This window comes from Zea mays, chromosome 1, assembly GCF_902167145.1.
Source record: "Zea mays cultivar B73 chromosome 1, Zm-B73-REFERENCE-NAM-5.0, whole genome shotgun sequence".
In the NCBI taxonomy this organism is placed as follows: domain Eukaryota; kingdom Viridiplantae; phylum Streptophyta; class Magnoliopsida; order Poales; family Poaceae; genus Zea; species Zea mays.
Genome location: NC_050096.1, coordinates 11,863,590 through 11,880,546, shown reverse-complemented (window position 1 = coordinate 11,880,546; position 16,957 = coordinate 11,863,590). Strand labels below are relative to the sequence as shown.

The following is a 16,957-nucleotide window of genomic DNA, read 5'->3' as shown; positions in this document are numbered from 1 at the left end:
CAGTATAACAGCATGTTTATGTGTTTTAATATTGAATATAAATTGTACATATGTATACACGTTTTTTGTAAAAATAAAAAATATAATCGTGTTGGACCGTGCCAGCACTACAGGCTAAGGCTACGACATAACGCTTGTGTCGAGCAGGTCTAGGCACTATTAAATGGGTCGTGTCTCGAGCCAGCCAGACACAGCCCATTTGACCATCTATACCTCCGCACGATAATGACAGTCCTCGCCTCAGTTGTTGCCACCTCGTTCGCCATCATGCTTCTTTCTCTCTCCGAGTTTGACAAAATTCATTTTTAGCGTCCTCGCGGACCATCTTGGGTACACGGCCAGATCATCCGCGACTATTTTATCTGACATCTAACAACATATTTAATGCACTTATAACCATTGATATAACCATTACTATTGACCACTGCGATTTCAGCTATTGGACTACTCATCCAAACGGAGCTCTTATCTTTTTTTTTTTTTTTTTGCTGTTTGGATGAGCATGAGCGTGGCAGCGTGGGACCTTGAGAAAATGGAACATCATCTGCATATGTATAGTATCATGGATGAGTCTACAATGAAATGTTTGTCTTGGCCATAGAAGAGTCATTGGATCTCTCTTAAAAAAGCAGGATTCGAATCTAAAGCCTTCTTAGCTAAATTACGTGTATCTTCTCTCGGGGACTCCCTCGATATGCGAAGCAGCTCCTTGATTCCGCCAGAAGCAATGATGTCACAAGTGTTGTCTTCTGCAAAGATGTGGGCGATATTTGGTAAGATATCAGCGCAAAATGGTCGAGAGCAAACCTCAATGTGCTTACCGTTCTGAGCTAGGTGGCAAAAAGCAAGCTCAATATGTCTTCGTGTTGAAGCAGAAAACATAGTTGAATGGGCCACCATCCAAGAAAGAACACCATCTTCAATCAGAAGGGACCTCCCTTTCCTGTGACCTATTATTGAACTATAAGAAATCAGGAAAACTCGATGTATTCCACTTCAATGGCTTAATCTTCAGCAATGCAGCACTCTGAAGTAGTCAAGCCAGCCAAAAGCCATGTGGACGCAGCTATGATGGCTCACCAGAAAAACAAGGGACTTTTGACGAACAAATAGAAAAGTTACAAACCTTGGCTTATCATCCGGGATTCGCATTTTGCAAAGTTTGCTATTCCTCGTGCTATCTGGGCTATGACATCGGCGTGTCCACTACGAAACATTCCCAGTAGTGCCTTGATTCCACCATCTTGTTTCAACATTAAGTGCAGCTTTTCTGCAAAAGTACACATCTGATAGGTCACGTTTTTATTCCCAAAATATAGACGTTCCACTTCTAGCAAAATGATCACAGTAAAATGAATTGTACACTAATGCTTGTGCATAACTAGTCTTCTAGATCCAACAGAATATTAACCATAATTTTGATAAAAAACAAGAAAAAAATAACGACAACAAGCTGTACCATTCCCACATAAATTGGCAATTGCGCCAGCCACCATCCGCAAAGTTTGAGGATCATCAGTTTCAGAAGCAACATTTGCTAATAATCGAGCTCCACCTTTATTCATAATCACTCCCTGGTTTGATCCTGCAATATCGAGTGTTAACATAAATACATAATGCTTAGGATGCAAAAATTACGCTCATATTGATTTAATTCTACCACAACTTATTTAAGTATTTGAAGCAATAAAGCTGTCTGCATCACACACCACCAGTTATGGTAAGTAATCAAACCAAGCGAGAACATGTAAAGCCCTCCATAATTGGAATGAGACAATATTAGCATATCATATTAACAAATCTCCACCCATGAGATGGCAAAAAATTGCACAAACATTGTTTCCAATATGATTTAATTCTTTTGAACTTTACTACTAATCCAATTACTATTTGGGATTAGATTAACTTTAGTGGATATAAGACAAACATCAAAACAGTTCAAGAAAGTGTGAACTTAAATTGAGATGCAATGCTTAACAAATTCACATGCATATAGAACATTTTCATCTGTAACGATGATAGATGAAAGTGTCCGTCTGTAATATTTCTTTAGCAATGCAATAATTTGGTATTCATGTGTCAAAGAAATTCTTTAATGGTTAAAATACACATGTTGACCACCATTTTGCAGTATAAAATGATGATAATTAAGAAATCCTGGCAGTGATCTAGTAGATTTTTCGACCAATTCAACCAAATTGAAGAGAAATCTGATGGGTGTTTTGTTGGAAACTATGAATCGATTACCATTCATTGCCAAGTTAGCAACAGCACCAGCAGTGACTCGATGAATAGTGGTGTTTTCTGATGTTTCTAGAAGGGATAGAAGAGCATCGAGCCCTCCTTCCTCAACGATTCTTTCCTGATTAACATCTGCAATCCCAGAAAAGGACAAGTGAGCAAAAACTGGTCATAATTCTAACACTTCACTAGAAATATAACACTTCTTAAATCTGAGTTGTGAAACTCTACTTCAGCCACTAATATGTTCTAACTTCTAACCTATTTAAATTCATCACATTAAAATAGTATTATTAGGTTTGTTAAAAAATAATACTCCCTCCACATAAATTAAGGGGTACATGTTTTTTTAAAAAGTCAAATGTTTTAAAAATTTTAACTAATAATTCAGCCAAAAACACATACTCCATTCCTCCCAAAATATAATTCGTTTTAGACTAAACATACATTCATTAATTAACCTATGAATGTAGTTTGTATGTATGTCTACATTCATTATCATTCATTCGAATATGGACGGAAAAAAGAGGGCTAGAAAGAACTATATTTTAGGAAGGAGGAAGTATTTTTTTAGTGTATGCATGTTATTAGATTTGTATTCAAAAGTACTTTAATATGATGCTCTTTTTGTATTTATTGATGGCATGTTTAAAAAAATGGTCAAAGTTCCACTTTATCATGCCAGAAAATTATACGCCTTATTTTATGGGATGGAGGGAGTATTCAATAGTGATATATCAAAGAAACCATTATTCAAACAGTCATAGTTGAAGCTACTTGAGATTTGGTCTTGGGCAAAACATAATATTTGAAAAGAAAGTAATTACTATCTGCCTTCTAGAGAACAGAAAGCATAATGTAGAGTTACAGTTACTTGTTCAAGAGAAATGTTGAGAAAAATTGGTCATGCATCTCAGTACTGAAGTAATTTTTGCAGTTTCAAACTCCCAACCAAACAAGCACACAGAAGAAACTTAGAAGCTACAGTGGGGTAGCAATTCATTTTGGGTTCTGGCCAGTCCAGATTGAATTCATATTTTTTAGAATTAACATATTGGATTCATATAAATAATAACATAAAACTGTTAGGCAACAAGGCTGCCTCAACTCACTGTGAGTTGATTCGCTTGTTTGGCTGTTCATGTTTGTTTGTGATGCATGATGTAATCCTTAGATGCGTATGTGTGCACTGATACATTAACCTTTTTTACAATCTTAATGCAATCATAGTACCATACACAGATATCTTTTTATAGAGAAACTAAACAAACAAAATATGCAAGTGGAGATATTAATTCATTTATTAAATGCTATACCAAAGTATCAATACTCTCTTTGTAGCTTCCCTATGTTCAGATAAGTTTTCCATACAAATGGACTCATGGAGATCAAGGCAGTGTTGAATATATGCACAGTTGCAAGGGGAAAATTCCCAAACCTTCAGCAGCAAGATTAGCAACCACCTTGACAGCATGGATCTGCACATCTAGATCTTCAGACTTCAACAGAGCAAGCACGTTTGGAAGACCAACTGAGTGTCAATTGAGGCAAAATGATTGTCAGCGTGGCAGCTCAAGAAAGACAAATATACAACAACAACAAAGTTTTTTAGTTCCAAGCAAATTGGGATAGATAGAGTTAAAAATTTAGAAACCGGGAACATGGAACTTTGCCATGTTGCTCGTTTTCGGGAACGTGGGAACAATCTCGTTTCTGTAGTGTAAAAACCTAGTTTTAGTAATGTACCACGTTCCTCGATCCCATAGATCGGAAACCTGGTTACTAAAGTTAAAAATCCAACATAACCCACAACTGAAGGTTCGCACACATAAATAGTTGTTTTCCATGCACTCTTATCCAAGGCTAAATATTTGGGTATATTCCTTCATTTTAAGTCTCCTTTTACTGCATCTTCTTATGTCAACTTCAGTCTTCATTTTCCTCTCTTCTCATTGCTATCATGCCTTAGTATCCCACTAAGGACTAGTGCTTTTTGGTCTCCGTTGAACACGTCTAAACCATCTCAATCGATGTTAGACAAGCTTATCTTCAATTAGATCATGTATATCATTATTTCGAACTCGATCTCTTCTTGTATAGCCATAAATCCAACACAACGTACTCATTTCCACAACACTTATCTATTGATCATGTCGTCTTTTTTGTAGGTCGGTATTCTACACCATACAACATAGCAAGTCTAATCGTCGTCCTATAAAACTTGTCGTTTAGCTTCTATGGTACTCCCTTGTCATATAGAATGCTAGATGTTTGACGCCACTTCATCCACCCGCTTTGATTCTATGACTAACAGCTTCATCAATATCCTCGTCTATCGTGGGAAACATTAGAGTCCAATGAGAGCTTGATGCACATGGCTCCCCCGCTCGCTCTTGCCACCGTTCCCGCCAGCCACCTCGCCTCCCTCGCTGCCTCTTGCCATGTTCCCGCTCTCCGCAAGTCTCATGGGGTCCCCTGCCACTACCTAGTTGGTGGTGAGGACCCTTATTCCCAGGTTTGGTGCAATGGCGTCTCCGTTTAAGTGGGATGATCGTGGCACACTTCTTGCCAACAATTTGGACTGCTTTGCTGGTAATGCTTTCCAACATTCGGTTCTCAAAAGATTTGGTTCTTCGGTGCACCTACCCTAAGACTGGTGCACGTTACGTCTATCTTTGCACGGATTTCTCAGGGTTTAGGTAAGGCTAAGCCTGTAGGGTCTCTGTGCAAATCGCTTCCTTCACCTGCAAGGCGTGTTCGCACGTCGCTGGCGCATTCCTCGGTGGTTGTGGCCCCCAGCCTTGGGACTGGGGCCACTCATAACATGTTTTGCTCATGATGTTTTTCGCGCTATCACTTGGCCAAAACATGCCATGTCCGATCAGATGCTATCGTTGTCTTGTGCTAGGCCACTATGAGAAGCACTGTTTCAATAGGCGTGCAAAGTCGTCGACGCGACTACTCTGGAGGCCCAAGGTACAGCGCATTAATGAGGCAGTGGCAAACAGTGAAAGGGTGCAAACTGCTTTGGAAGTTGTTCCGCTTGCTCTAGAGCAACCCAAGGTGCTCCCGGCAACCGGTCCCACAAAATCCACTAGCAAAAGTGACCTTTTGCATTCTGACGATTGCAACTGTTCAGTTCCTCCTTCTGAGAAAACCCCTCCCTCTCCTCGCCTAGGGTTTTCTCCGAAGAAAAGTCGGATTCTACAGTCTTCTACCTCCTTGATCATGGCCAACTTTGCCGCTTATCTAAGACCTTTTATCCCTCAAGAGTTGGTGATCGATGATGGTGGCAATGATCGTCGCTCGCGGGTGCGAATCCATCTTGCGCTCGAGCAGGAAGCAAGGCGTGATGATTTTATCATTGCAACTGATGTCAAAGGTGTGGTTCCCCCGCTGGATGGTGGTATGTGGGTGCATAGGATTCGGGACTTCATCGAAAATGATCTGATCTCCATGTCCTTAGTTGCTCGGTTCATCCTTTTGGGTTGGGCATTTTTTAGATGTGGAGTCTTTTCCAAAAAAAGATAGACTACTCTCTGGTGATATTTATATTGTGGAAGGCACCTTAGTTTGATTCATCCACCAAGACAGAGCCCAGAATTTCAAAGAAATCGTTTATTCAAGGAAAGATTGAATCTTAATGTTGGGATTTCAGGTCACCCACATGAACTACATGTGTATCCATCAGGTGGTGGCCTCCTTTGGCAAGCTGTTGAGGTGGCATAACAGCCCAAAGATCAAGTCCTATGTGTTGGTCAAATGCCTATATATTTCTGGTGCCTTATTGTCGTTTGGTGATGACAACACGAAAAGAGGATGCTCTTGGTCCATCCCTATCTACATTCGGACCCCTGATGATGATTGGCAATTAGGGAATAACGATGCAATTGCCAACCTGGAAGACAACATTCAAAGATTGGTGCGAATGGATCACAACTCAAGAAGCTGGAATGTGCTGAATTGGAATATTAGAGGGCTGAATGAGGATAGCAAATGTCTCACTGTGAGAGAAAAAGTCGAAGAAAGTTGTTTATTTTTTTCCATCCAATAAACTAAAATGGAAATCATTACTCCTCTATTTTTGAAAAAAAAATGCTCCCAAGCGCTTTAATAAATTTGCCTTCAGACCCTCTAGACTTATGATTAGACTGCATATTGCTCCAACTGCTGCTATCTCTTGTTCTGAGAACTGGATGCTCATGGGTCATTTTAATTTCTATCGTTCGGTCTCGGATAGCAGCAGGCCAGGGGGTAATTTTCAGACATGAATCTCTTCAACTCTAACATAAGCAATCTGGGAATTTTAGAGATCCCATTGAAAGGCAAAAATTTCAGTTGGAGCAATATGCAGTCTAATCCTCTCTTGGTCCAGTTGGATTGGTGCTTTACTTCTGCAAATTGGACCAAAATTGGACCACCAGTTTCCCTAATACACTGCTTATCCCCTTGGCTAAGACTACATCAGACCATTGTTGGGCACTGACGTGTTGTCAGGTGGACCCAAACACTCAGTGACAAAAAAAAAGGCAGAGCACGAGAGGGTGACAAGATGGTTGGTGGGAACTGTAGCTTCTTGTTATGCGTGTCACATCAGACTACAGGACGGGCGTATTTTTAGGCCCGTCCGGGGGTAGGTGGTCCAAAGTACGCCCATAACCCCGTCTACCTACTATATCCAAAGAATATTCCATGTAACGGTGTAATTACAGCGGCACCCGTACAAGAGACGGCACACACTAATTTACACACCCGCATGTTACGCTGACAAGTGGGCCTCCGGGCGTGCTCCCCGCAGGGTTGTACCGAGCCGTGCGGGGCATGCCTGCCGACGGTGTCCTCGAGAATCTTCGCACCAGCTTCCCCTCGATCATCCGCCAGACGCGAGGGTAATGAGAGTCACCTCTAAAGTATGAAGCCGCCAGATGCCCTTCGGCCGACTTTGCTGAACGGATGTTTGGCAAGGGCTCCATATTCGGCAGGCCACAAAGGGTGACAGGGACTTCGCTCCCGGGATAATGCGAAGTCTTGGTTGTCGCCGTCTGGTGCGGCCTATCGGAGTCCCCGCACCAGCGATCCTGCGAAAACAATAGAAAGCAAAGTGGGGTTTCCGTTAGTTTGGAGCCAAGGCGGGTTTAGACTCCGCTCAACGGTCTTCGCTCTACGATCGAGGTTGTGTTCGGTCTCCTCCCCAACAACCATATCCCCTGTGTGGCCCAGATTGGTACCTCCATTCCCAAAGCCAGGATTTTTCAGTTTGAGAACTATTGGGTGGATCACCCGGGTGTATTGGATGCTTGGAACAAGCATGTGCCTGCAACCTCTAGCGTTGCACGTATGGTGGCGAAGTTTAAAAATCTCAGATATAATCTTGAGAAATGGAGCAAGTCTATCTCCAACCTTAAAAGTATCATTGATAATTGCAATGAAGTCATTCTTGTGCGGGACAAATTAGAGGAACAAAGAGCTCTCTTTCTTCAAAAAAAACAATATGAGGATCCTTATAAAAATCAGTTGCCAAGTTCTTGAAATTTCAGAATGTTTATTGGAAACAAAGATACACAGAAAGATGGGCTAAGCTAGGAGATGAATGCACATAATTCTTCCACGCAACTGCAACAAATAGATTTGTCCTCATCAATGAGGAGGGAGTCACCATCTCTGGGCATAATGAGAAAGTTACCCGACTCTGGAAAGACTTCAAGGAAAGAATGGGAATCCCTGCCACCAGTCTATGCTTTTCAACATTGACTCATTGGTTCAGCGTGTGGAAGGCCTTGATTCCTTGGTCATGCCCTTCTCTTCTTTTGAACTTAATAGCATCGTTCGGAATATGTCGGCCGATAAAGCTCTCGGCCCTGATGGCTTCAATGGGAAATTTATAAAATCTTGTTGGCATCTTGTCATGAGTGACTTCTACAATCTTTGCGAGGATTTCTTCGACAATGAGTTGGAAGGCATCAACAGCTGTCTGATGGCTGTTATCACTCATTTGGGAGATGGGTCTGATACTCTGTTTTGGAAGGATCGTTGGCTGAATGGCAAATGTATTAAGGAGGTGGCACCTGCTGTCTTCGGTATGGTGCCCAAGCGTATTGCTTCTAGGCGCCTGGTCAAGGATGCCTTGCCTGATCTCAATTGGTTGGCTGATCTGAGAGGGGCTATTTCTGTTACAGCCCTTGCTAATCTCATGGACCTTTGTGACTTACTCGAGGGGATGGTTCTGCAGCCGGATGTTCCTGATGTGCATACCTGGAGGTTCAGTGAATCGGGTGAATACTCGGCTAGTTTAGCTTACAGGGCTTTGCTTCTTGGCTCTGTTAGCTTTGAGCCTGCTGAACGCATTTCGAAATCCTGGGCTCCAGGAAAGTGTAAATTCTTCCTCTGGCTTGTGGAGCACGATAGATGTTGGACGGCTGACAGACTTGCTAAGCGTGGCCTGGATCACCCAGAGTCTTGCCCTTTATGCGACCAGATGGAAGAAACTATCAACCATTTGCTGGTTCAGTGCAGTTTTGCAAAACAATTTTGGTTCAGCCTTCTGCGGTCGGGTGGTTTCCAGGAGCTCTGCCCTTCCCATGATGACGTCTGTTTTGAAACCTGGTGGAGGAATAGTGCTGCCAGGGTGGGAAAGCCTTTATCCAAGGGATTCAATTCTCTTGTCATTTTGGGTGCATGGACTTTGTGGAAGCATAGAAATAGGTGTGTTTTTGATAACTGTAACCCTAGCGCTGCGGTGGTGTTGGCAGCTGCAAGGGAGGAGTTGATGGGTTGGCGTATGGCTGGAGCCAAAGCGCTCTCTTTCTTTCATTTAGAAGAGGTGTCTTAGGTGTCTTAGTTGTTTGGGGAGTGTTTTTTGGTTTTGGTTTGCCAAATGTAACACCTTTGTACTGGGGTTTTTTCTCCCCATTTTATTCTTCTTCTTAATACAAAAATACGCAGCTCTCCTGCGTATTCAAGAAAAAAAAAAGGCATCAACAGCTCCTACATCACTCTGATTCCCAAAGTTAACAACTCGGTTAGGGTTACTGACTTTAGACCAATCTCCCTACTCAATATTACCATAAAGATGATCTGCAAACTTCTGGCCAACAGACTCCAACCCCTAATTCAAAAGCTCATTCATAAAATCAGTACGAGTTCATCAAGAGTAGGTCTATTCAAGATTGTTTGGCCTAAACCTACGAATGCATCCATCAATACCATCATTCGAAGAAAGTAGTTGTCTTGAAGCTTGATTTTGCTAAGACCTTTGATACTGTCAGGCCCAAGAGGGCCCGCTACAATGTCGCTACAGTAACGTCGACACTATAGCACGCCCCTCAGGTTGTTTAGATAAAGATAGACTAGTTTGGGATAAGATTAGAATTAGGGATAAGATTAGATCTGGTGCTTCGGGGTCAAGTAGCCCTCTCTATATAAGGAGAGGGATTGTACAATTGAAGTTATAGCAAGAGATTAGAAGGAAATCCCTTCTCTTGTCGATCGTGAGCAAAGCCCTGCGACTGGCCTCCCCAGCGTCCCAAACCCTAAGCATCGCCCTCTAACCATAGTCGTCGCCCTCTAACCCTAGCTATCGCCCTCTAACCCTCGCAGCCATATGTCGCTCATAACATCTGGTGTCGGCTAGCTTGGGTTTCGATCCGATCTCATGGATTCTGCTGCCAATTTCGCGGCGGCGTCCTGACAACCGACATCCCCATCTCCATGGGCTGCATCGCATGCCACCTTCGTCATGACATCCTAGCAACCGGTGTCCCCATCTCCATGGGTTGCGCCGCATGCCACCTTCGTCACGCCGTCATAGCAATCGACGTCCCCATCACCATGGGTTGTGTCGCATGCCACCTTTGTCACGTCATCCTGGCAACCGGCGTCACCATCTCCATGGGCAGCATTGCTTGCCAATTTTGTCACCACATCCTGGACGCCGGCGTGCCCATCTCCAAGGGCAGCACCAAATTTCGTCACATCATCTTCGCTGACGGTGGCTCTGTCCCCATGGGCGACGCCACTATGGGCAGCCATGGCTTAGCAATCACCAGCTCCATCGATGGGGGACTTGTGGGCCGACATAAGGGCAAATCTCACAAAGATGCAAGCCTCGCTCCTAGTGGTTGAGCAATGGTTGCTGCAAATCAAGGCAGCAGAGCAACGTGGGCGACAGCTGGCGTTGGCCGCACGGCACCAGACGTTGGTAGTTGCGTGTCTGCATGCTGTGGCGCGTGGCCTCCTAGTGCGCCAGCAGATAGGGGTGGGCGTTCGGGTTACCCGAAATTTTCGGGTCGGGTAATTCGGGTTTTTAAAATTCCGGGTTTTGAGAATCGATACCCGAAATTACAACGGGTTTTTCAATACCTGAAAATTCGGGTACCCGGAATTTCGGGTTCGGGTATTCCCGAACTACCCGAACTATTGTGTTGGCTTCATAAAAACACATACACCCTATTAAATTAGTATAAAAATATAGTTTGAATAATGATATACATGGACATATAAAACACAAGCAATCTACAATCACAAGTTATGCACACTTACACATAATTATAGATGTACAAATTAATAATTAAGCATGACATGAGTACATGACACATGAAAGTTCGGGTAATTCGGGTATTTCGGGTACCCGATTGTGATACCCGAATTACCCGAAATAATTTCGGGTTTTGCAAGTTGCTACCCGAAATTCCCGAACAAAATTCGGGTTTCGGGTATTTCGGGTTCGGGTATTCCGTGTTCGGGTTTCGGGTTACGGGTTTTTTGTCCAGCCCTACCAGCAGATGCTCAAGACAACCTTGGTGGCGGTTGACCTCGACGCACAGGGGCGCGACCTCGCCCTGTCGGACGGCCATCGGCAACCGTGTCGGCCTGCTGTCTCCAAGTGCGAGCATGGTGAGTGTCGCGTGAGCGATAGACTTCAACTCTACGGCAGTGGCGGTAGGGAAGGCACTCCCCTCGTCATCGACAAGGGTGCACTTCTTAGCACCACCACATTTCGCTACCGGCCCCCAAGAGGGCACCTCCGCTGTTCATTGTTGCGACCTCCAGGTGGTCATCCATGTGCTCCCCTTTCGTCCAGATGGCGTCCATGGGATCCAGGTGACTGCACACGTGCAAGTCCAATGCGCAGGGGTGTCCGCCTTATCTTAAGGGGTCAAAAATAAAGAGTCGCAGTTTTTAGGTGTTAGGTTTGTGTCTAGAGGAGCATCGTTAGGTTGCAGCTCGAGGACGACCTGCTTGTCCAGGAGGGGTGTAGTGTCAGGCCCAAGAGGGCCCGCCACAGTGCCACTACAATAACGACGGCACTGTAGCACGCCCCTCAAGTTGTTTAGATAAAGATAGACTAGCTTGGGATAAGATTAGAATTAGACATAAGATTAGATCTAGTGCTTAGGGGTCAAGTAACCCTCTCTATATAAGGAGAGGGATTGTATCAATTTAAAGTAAGCAAAAGACTAGAAGGAAATCCCTTCTCTCCTGTTGGTCGTGGACAAAGCCCTGCAACCAGCCTCCCCAGCGCCCTCAACCCTAGATGTCGCCCTCTAACCCTAGCCATCACCCTCTAACCCTCGCAGCCATCTGTCGCTCATATCACGAAAGATCATCTCTTCGCAGTTGAAGTCACAGAGGGCACAATGAAGATTGCTAGTCGTATTCATAAGGTCTTTTCTCTTGAGCAGATTCTTCGAATTAATTATGTCTCTGAAGACAAGCCAGATAATGATTTTGATCTTTTTGCACACTTTGGACTGCCAAATCCACAGAAACGGTGGGGGAGGGTTGATGGAAGCAAAGCTGAGATTGTAGAACTTCGAGGAACTGAACTTGCTATTTCCCTAAGGGTAAATCCATCTATCCATCTCTTCCCTAGATCCCAACATTTGATCAATGATCTCTGAAAAGATATTGTATTCCTGTTCAGCCTACACGGACAGAGGAGTATGAAAAGTATCTTCCATGATCCCAACATTTGATCAACCATCTGCTGCTGTCTTGCGTTTTCGCTCGGCAATTCTGGTTTATCCTTCTCCAGAGGATTGGGCTTGCTGGTGTGGCACCGCAACCGGGTGAAGAGGACTTCATGGCTTGGTGGAAAGGCATCTCCACTCTCGTGGGGGGATCTTCTCAGGCTAGCCTTAATTCCTTAGTGATCTTGGGGGCGTGGTGTCTTTGGAAGCATCGGAATGATTGTGTTTTCAATGGGATGAGTCCAAATCTTTCTGCTGCCTTAGCCATGGTTGGGCATGATATTATGCTTTGGAAGCTGGCTGGTGCCAATGGTCTGTCGCTGCCAGATGTTGCTACCTAAGTGATATTGTGCTTCTGGTGTGATTGTGTGTTTGGGGCTGTTATGTCTGTCTTTGTTTCTCTCCTCCTGTTATCCCCTGTAATTCTTGTGTGGCCTCTTGGCTATAACTTTTGTGTTTTTGCTTCTTCTATTAATATAAAAAATACGCAATTCTCTTGCGTATTCGAGAAAAAAAAACATGTTGCTGAGGAAGGACTGCATTGAGGATTCCTTATTTTTTGCGAAGGAGTAGAGACAAGGGAAAGCCGTCATGGGGGAATGGTTGTTCCAAACATCCTGTCACAGAAGAATAGTGCTAATAATTTGGTAACATCTTTCCACCAGAAGGACCCTTTTTCAGGGAGCAGTGAGGGATCCGACCCGAAGAATAGTAGTAATCCCACACCAGATTAACCCTGGGGATGTCGAGTCTGTCATAAAACATGTGACCAAACTTCATCAATAGGGCCAAGTTCTGAATTCTCGGATTGAGCACACCTAATCCTCCTTTTTTGGACAAGTGACCTTGTCCTAAGAGATGAGAGGATTGTTATGAGCAACATCACTGTTCCCTTTCCAAAGACATATCCTTCTAATTTGATCAATGTTCTTAATAACAGCAGCCGGCAACTTGGGAGTGCACATAGCAAAGATTGGCATAGCAAAGAAGGTGGAATTTATCAGAGTTAGCCTTCCAGCCAGGGAGAGCCAAAGGTTGGTTGAATTCAGTCTTCTTTCAATTATGTTGATGAGAGGGAGGTAATCTTTAATCGTTGGCTTAGTGATTCCTAGCGGGGGACCCAGATAGGTGAAAGGAAAAGTTCCAATCCGACAACCAAAAACTGCTGCCAAGTGAACTACTTTTTGATGATCCAAGTTGATGGGCAGTAGACAGGATTTATCAAAGTTTATATTAAGCCCAGTGAAGCTGAAAAGGAATGGAGAATTCCTTTTAGGCAAAACAAATCCCTTTGGGAAGCCTTCAAGATAATTAAGGTGTCGTCTGTATATTGAATGATTGGGAAATCCGGTGAACTGTCGATGGAAATAGGACCGAGAACACGCCAAGAGAACCTACTCTATTGATGATGCACTGAAGAAGGTCAGCAACTATGACAAATAAAAGGGGGGGAGAGGATCACCCTGTCGAACCCCTCTCTTGCATTTGAAACTTTTTTCGGGAACACCATTCAAGAGAACAGCTGAGGAACCTGAATACAACAGACTTGATCTAACAAATTCATTTCTCAAGGAAGCCAAGAGATCTGTGCATTGCAATAATGGCATTATGCTCAATAGTATATGTTATGAGCGGCAGATGGTTGTGAGGGTTAGAGGGCAATAGCTAGGGTTAGGGGGGCGACGGCTAGGGTTACGGCCTTAGGGGCGCTGGGGAGGCCGACCGCAGGGCTTTGCCCACAGCCGTCAAGAGACAGATGGGGATGCATGTTGCCAGGACGGCGTGACGAAGGTGGCATGCGACGCAGCCCATGGAGAAAGGGATGCCGGTTGCTAGGACGGCATCGTGAAATTGGCAACAGAAGCCATGGGATCAGATCAAAACCCAAGCTAGTTGATACCAGATGTTATGATCGCTAGATCGGTGAGGGATTGGAGCTGCTGGTGGAGGCAGCGCGGTCCCGCCAATGAACAGTAGATGCATAGAGGGGGTTGGAGAGGGGGATCGATGGGCAAGAACATCGGCTGAGGGTCTCTGCCCACGGCCGGGCAAGAGTAGGGTTTCTCCCTTTTGATATCTTGCTTACTTTATTTCTCATCTATTGATTACATAAATACGCCGGTTGGCCGCCCCTATCTAGCTAGATATCCTTATCTCCTTAAAGCTCTCCTAAAAACTATCAACAAACTACTAACCGGTAACCTTTCTAGATAATACCAACTAATCTCCTAGATAATCTCAACTAATCTTTTTATCCTTTGACCTGCACTCCTTGCCGCAGGCGGCACTGTAGCATGCCCCTCAGGTTGTTTAGATAAAGATAGACTTGTTTTGGATAAGATTAAAATTAGAGATAAGATTAGATCTAGTGCTTAGGGGTCAAGTAACCCTCTCTATATAAGGAGAGGGATTGTATCAATTGAAGGTAAGCAAGATATTAGAAGGAAATCCCTTCTCTCTTGCCGGCCGTGAGCAAAGCCCTACGGTCGACCTCCCAGCGCCCCTAACCCTAGTTGTCGCTCTGTAACCCTATCCATCGCCCTCTAACCCCCCAAGCCATCTGCCGCTCATAACATCGACAGTGGGCCCTCTTGGGCCCTTACATTCCACCTTCTGTTCGAGCGCCCCTTCAACTCAAATTGCTGGCGTCATGTGGGCATCCAATGGAATTTTGATTTTGACTTCTTCAGTATGTTTGAAGAAGCGAAGAATGTTTTTGGCAGGCGATTTTTCATGGAAATTGTTGCGGTGGTGGCTTGGACCATTTGGAAACAGCGGAATGACTACATCTTCAGAAACGTCATCCCTTCATTCTCTTCTTGGAGGATTTGTTTCAACGACACGTTGAAGCTGTAGATGTTTAGATTTAGCCCTGCTCTTAAGCTTCTTGTATCCCTATGACTAAACTCTAGATGACTGATCCTCCCCTCCCCCCCCCCTTTCTATTTGCTTCGTTATTATATCCTTTTAATTAATAAATTTCTATTATAGGGGCCTCCTCTACAGTATTTCTTTCAAAAAAATCTCGTCTATCTATAGCATTGATCCTAAATATTTAAAGGTGTACTTTTTGTGTACTTGACCTTCCAAACTAACATCTTTCTTATCTTTAGTGCCAAAATCACATCTCATAAATTATGTTTTAGTTATACTGAGTCTTAAACCTTTGGATTCTAGAGTCTCTCGCTAACTCTTCTTTTCTATTTACTCATATCCAACTTTCACCAACTAGTTAGTACATCGTCCACGAAAAACATATACCAAGGGATATCCCCTTATATGCCCCTTGTGACCTTATCTATCACCAAGACAAAAAAGGTAAGGACTCAAAAAAGACAAATACTTGATCTGCTAATCTTCCTTGAAGCAAAGTTACCTTCTTCAAATATCTTTGATATGGTACCTCTCTGACCAGATAGAGCCTCTCTTAATTTTTCTGATTTGGACACAAAAGCTGTGTTGCCTAATCCAGATCCTGATCTAACCATACTACATGATGTTTTAGACTGTCAAAGAGAAAAAATACATATAAGAAAATATAAACATCAAAATAGCAAAGGGTACAACAGAACTGTACCTCTTCAGCACAACTATCAGACACAGACTGTTTGAACCTTAGAATTTGATCTTCAAGGCCTTTTCTCTGGCTCATTTCCAGCTGCACCTTTTCTTGAGTAGACTTCAGTTCATCATATATTGATTCCTGCAACAATTACCAAAGAAACATGTAACCAAGAATTACAGAAAATTTAAAGTAAATAAACAAACCATTTGTTTATAAGATTCACAGTCAGGGTCGGCTAGCTAAGACTGGTTTGCTTTACCTTCTCTGAAATAAGTCCGCTGATCTTTCCTTTTAATGATTGTATTTCAATTGTAAATTCTTCAGTCGCTTTGGTTAATTCCTTTTCCAATTCACGGGCCATACTTTCCTGCAACTGGAATATACTTTGGTCACATTCTCTGATGATTAAGGCAATACTTCATATTCAGTTGAGGGCATCTGTGCAGCATTCAATCGTTTGGATATAACTTGACCTTGCAAAATAATTCAATACAACCCTCGCAACCACTTATAAGATGAAATGCTTTGACTCGCTGAAACACACCTATCAACTGCAGTATTTATTCCAGGTGCACATAAAACAAATTCATATGCAACCCTAGCAACCACTTACAAGATGGAACGCTTTGACTCACTGAAACACACCTATCAACTGCAGTATTTATTCCCGGTGCACATAAAACAAATTCATATGCAACCTTGGCAACCACTTACAAGATGGAATGCTTTGACTCAATGAAACACACCTATCAACTGCAGTATTTATTCCAGGTGCACATAAAAATAAATTCGCAATGCTAATTAGGCAGGTTGAGTACACCATCTTCTAAGCCTATAAGCTGTTAACTTTATGTAGCATTGAATTAGGTTCAAAGTGGTAGAACTGCTTGCACATTTCCATTTGCAGGCACAATACATTTTAAACAGAAAGTTAAACAAGCTTTCTGTTGTAGATTCAATCTTGTTAGTCAAAAAATCAAATATTATGGCAATTAAAACATTTTTTCTCGAACGCGCAAGAGAGCTGTGCATCTTTCATATATTAGATTAGAAAAGGAGGTCTTACAAACCAAGAGAAAAGAAAAAGGAAATGCAAAAACCTTGCCAAGGCAAGGGACGACCAACAGAGAACTCTATTACATGTTAAACGCTAGGGGACGTCCTAGCAACCAACTCTTGAAGA

The 16,957-nt window shown here is 43.3% G+C and overlaps 1 protein-coding gene across 3 annotated transcripts in view; it reads right to left on the bottom strand.

Annotated features, from left to right (window-relative positions):
• Positions 1–465: 465 nt before the first annotated feature.
• The window catches only part of LOC103631734 (kinesin-like protein KIN-UA), a 32,172-nt gene continuing 15,680 nt past the window's right edge, over positions 466–16,957 (bottom strand). The window contains exons 12-20 of one of the 3 annotated variants that reach the window (XM_008652925.2): positions 16,034–16,147; positions 15,787–15,912; positions 15,586–15,715; positions 3,680–3,772; positions 2,248–2,373; positions 1,460–1,585; positions 1,127–1,270; positions 822–950; positions 466–749 (exon numbers count right to left, since the gene is read on the bottom strand). In XM_008652925.2, the coding sequence (XP_008651147.1) occupies positions 607–749; positions 822–950; positions 1,127–1,270; positions 1,460–1,585; positions 2,248–2,373; positions 3,680–3,772; positions 15,586–15,715; positions 15,787–15,912; positions 16,034–16,147 (1,131 nt within the window). In that variant the 3' untranslated portion in view covers positions 466–606. The remainder of the gene's footprint in view (positions 750–821; positions 951–1,126; positions 1,271–1,459; positions 1,586–2,247; positions 2,374–3,679; positions 3,773–15,585; positions 15,716–15,786; positions 15,913–16,033; positions 16,148–16,957) is intronic. The other 2 variants (XM_008652926.3, XM_008652931.4) reach the window with 2 other exon arrangements.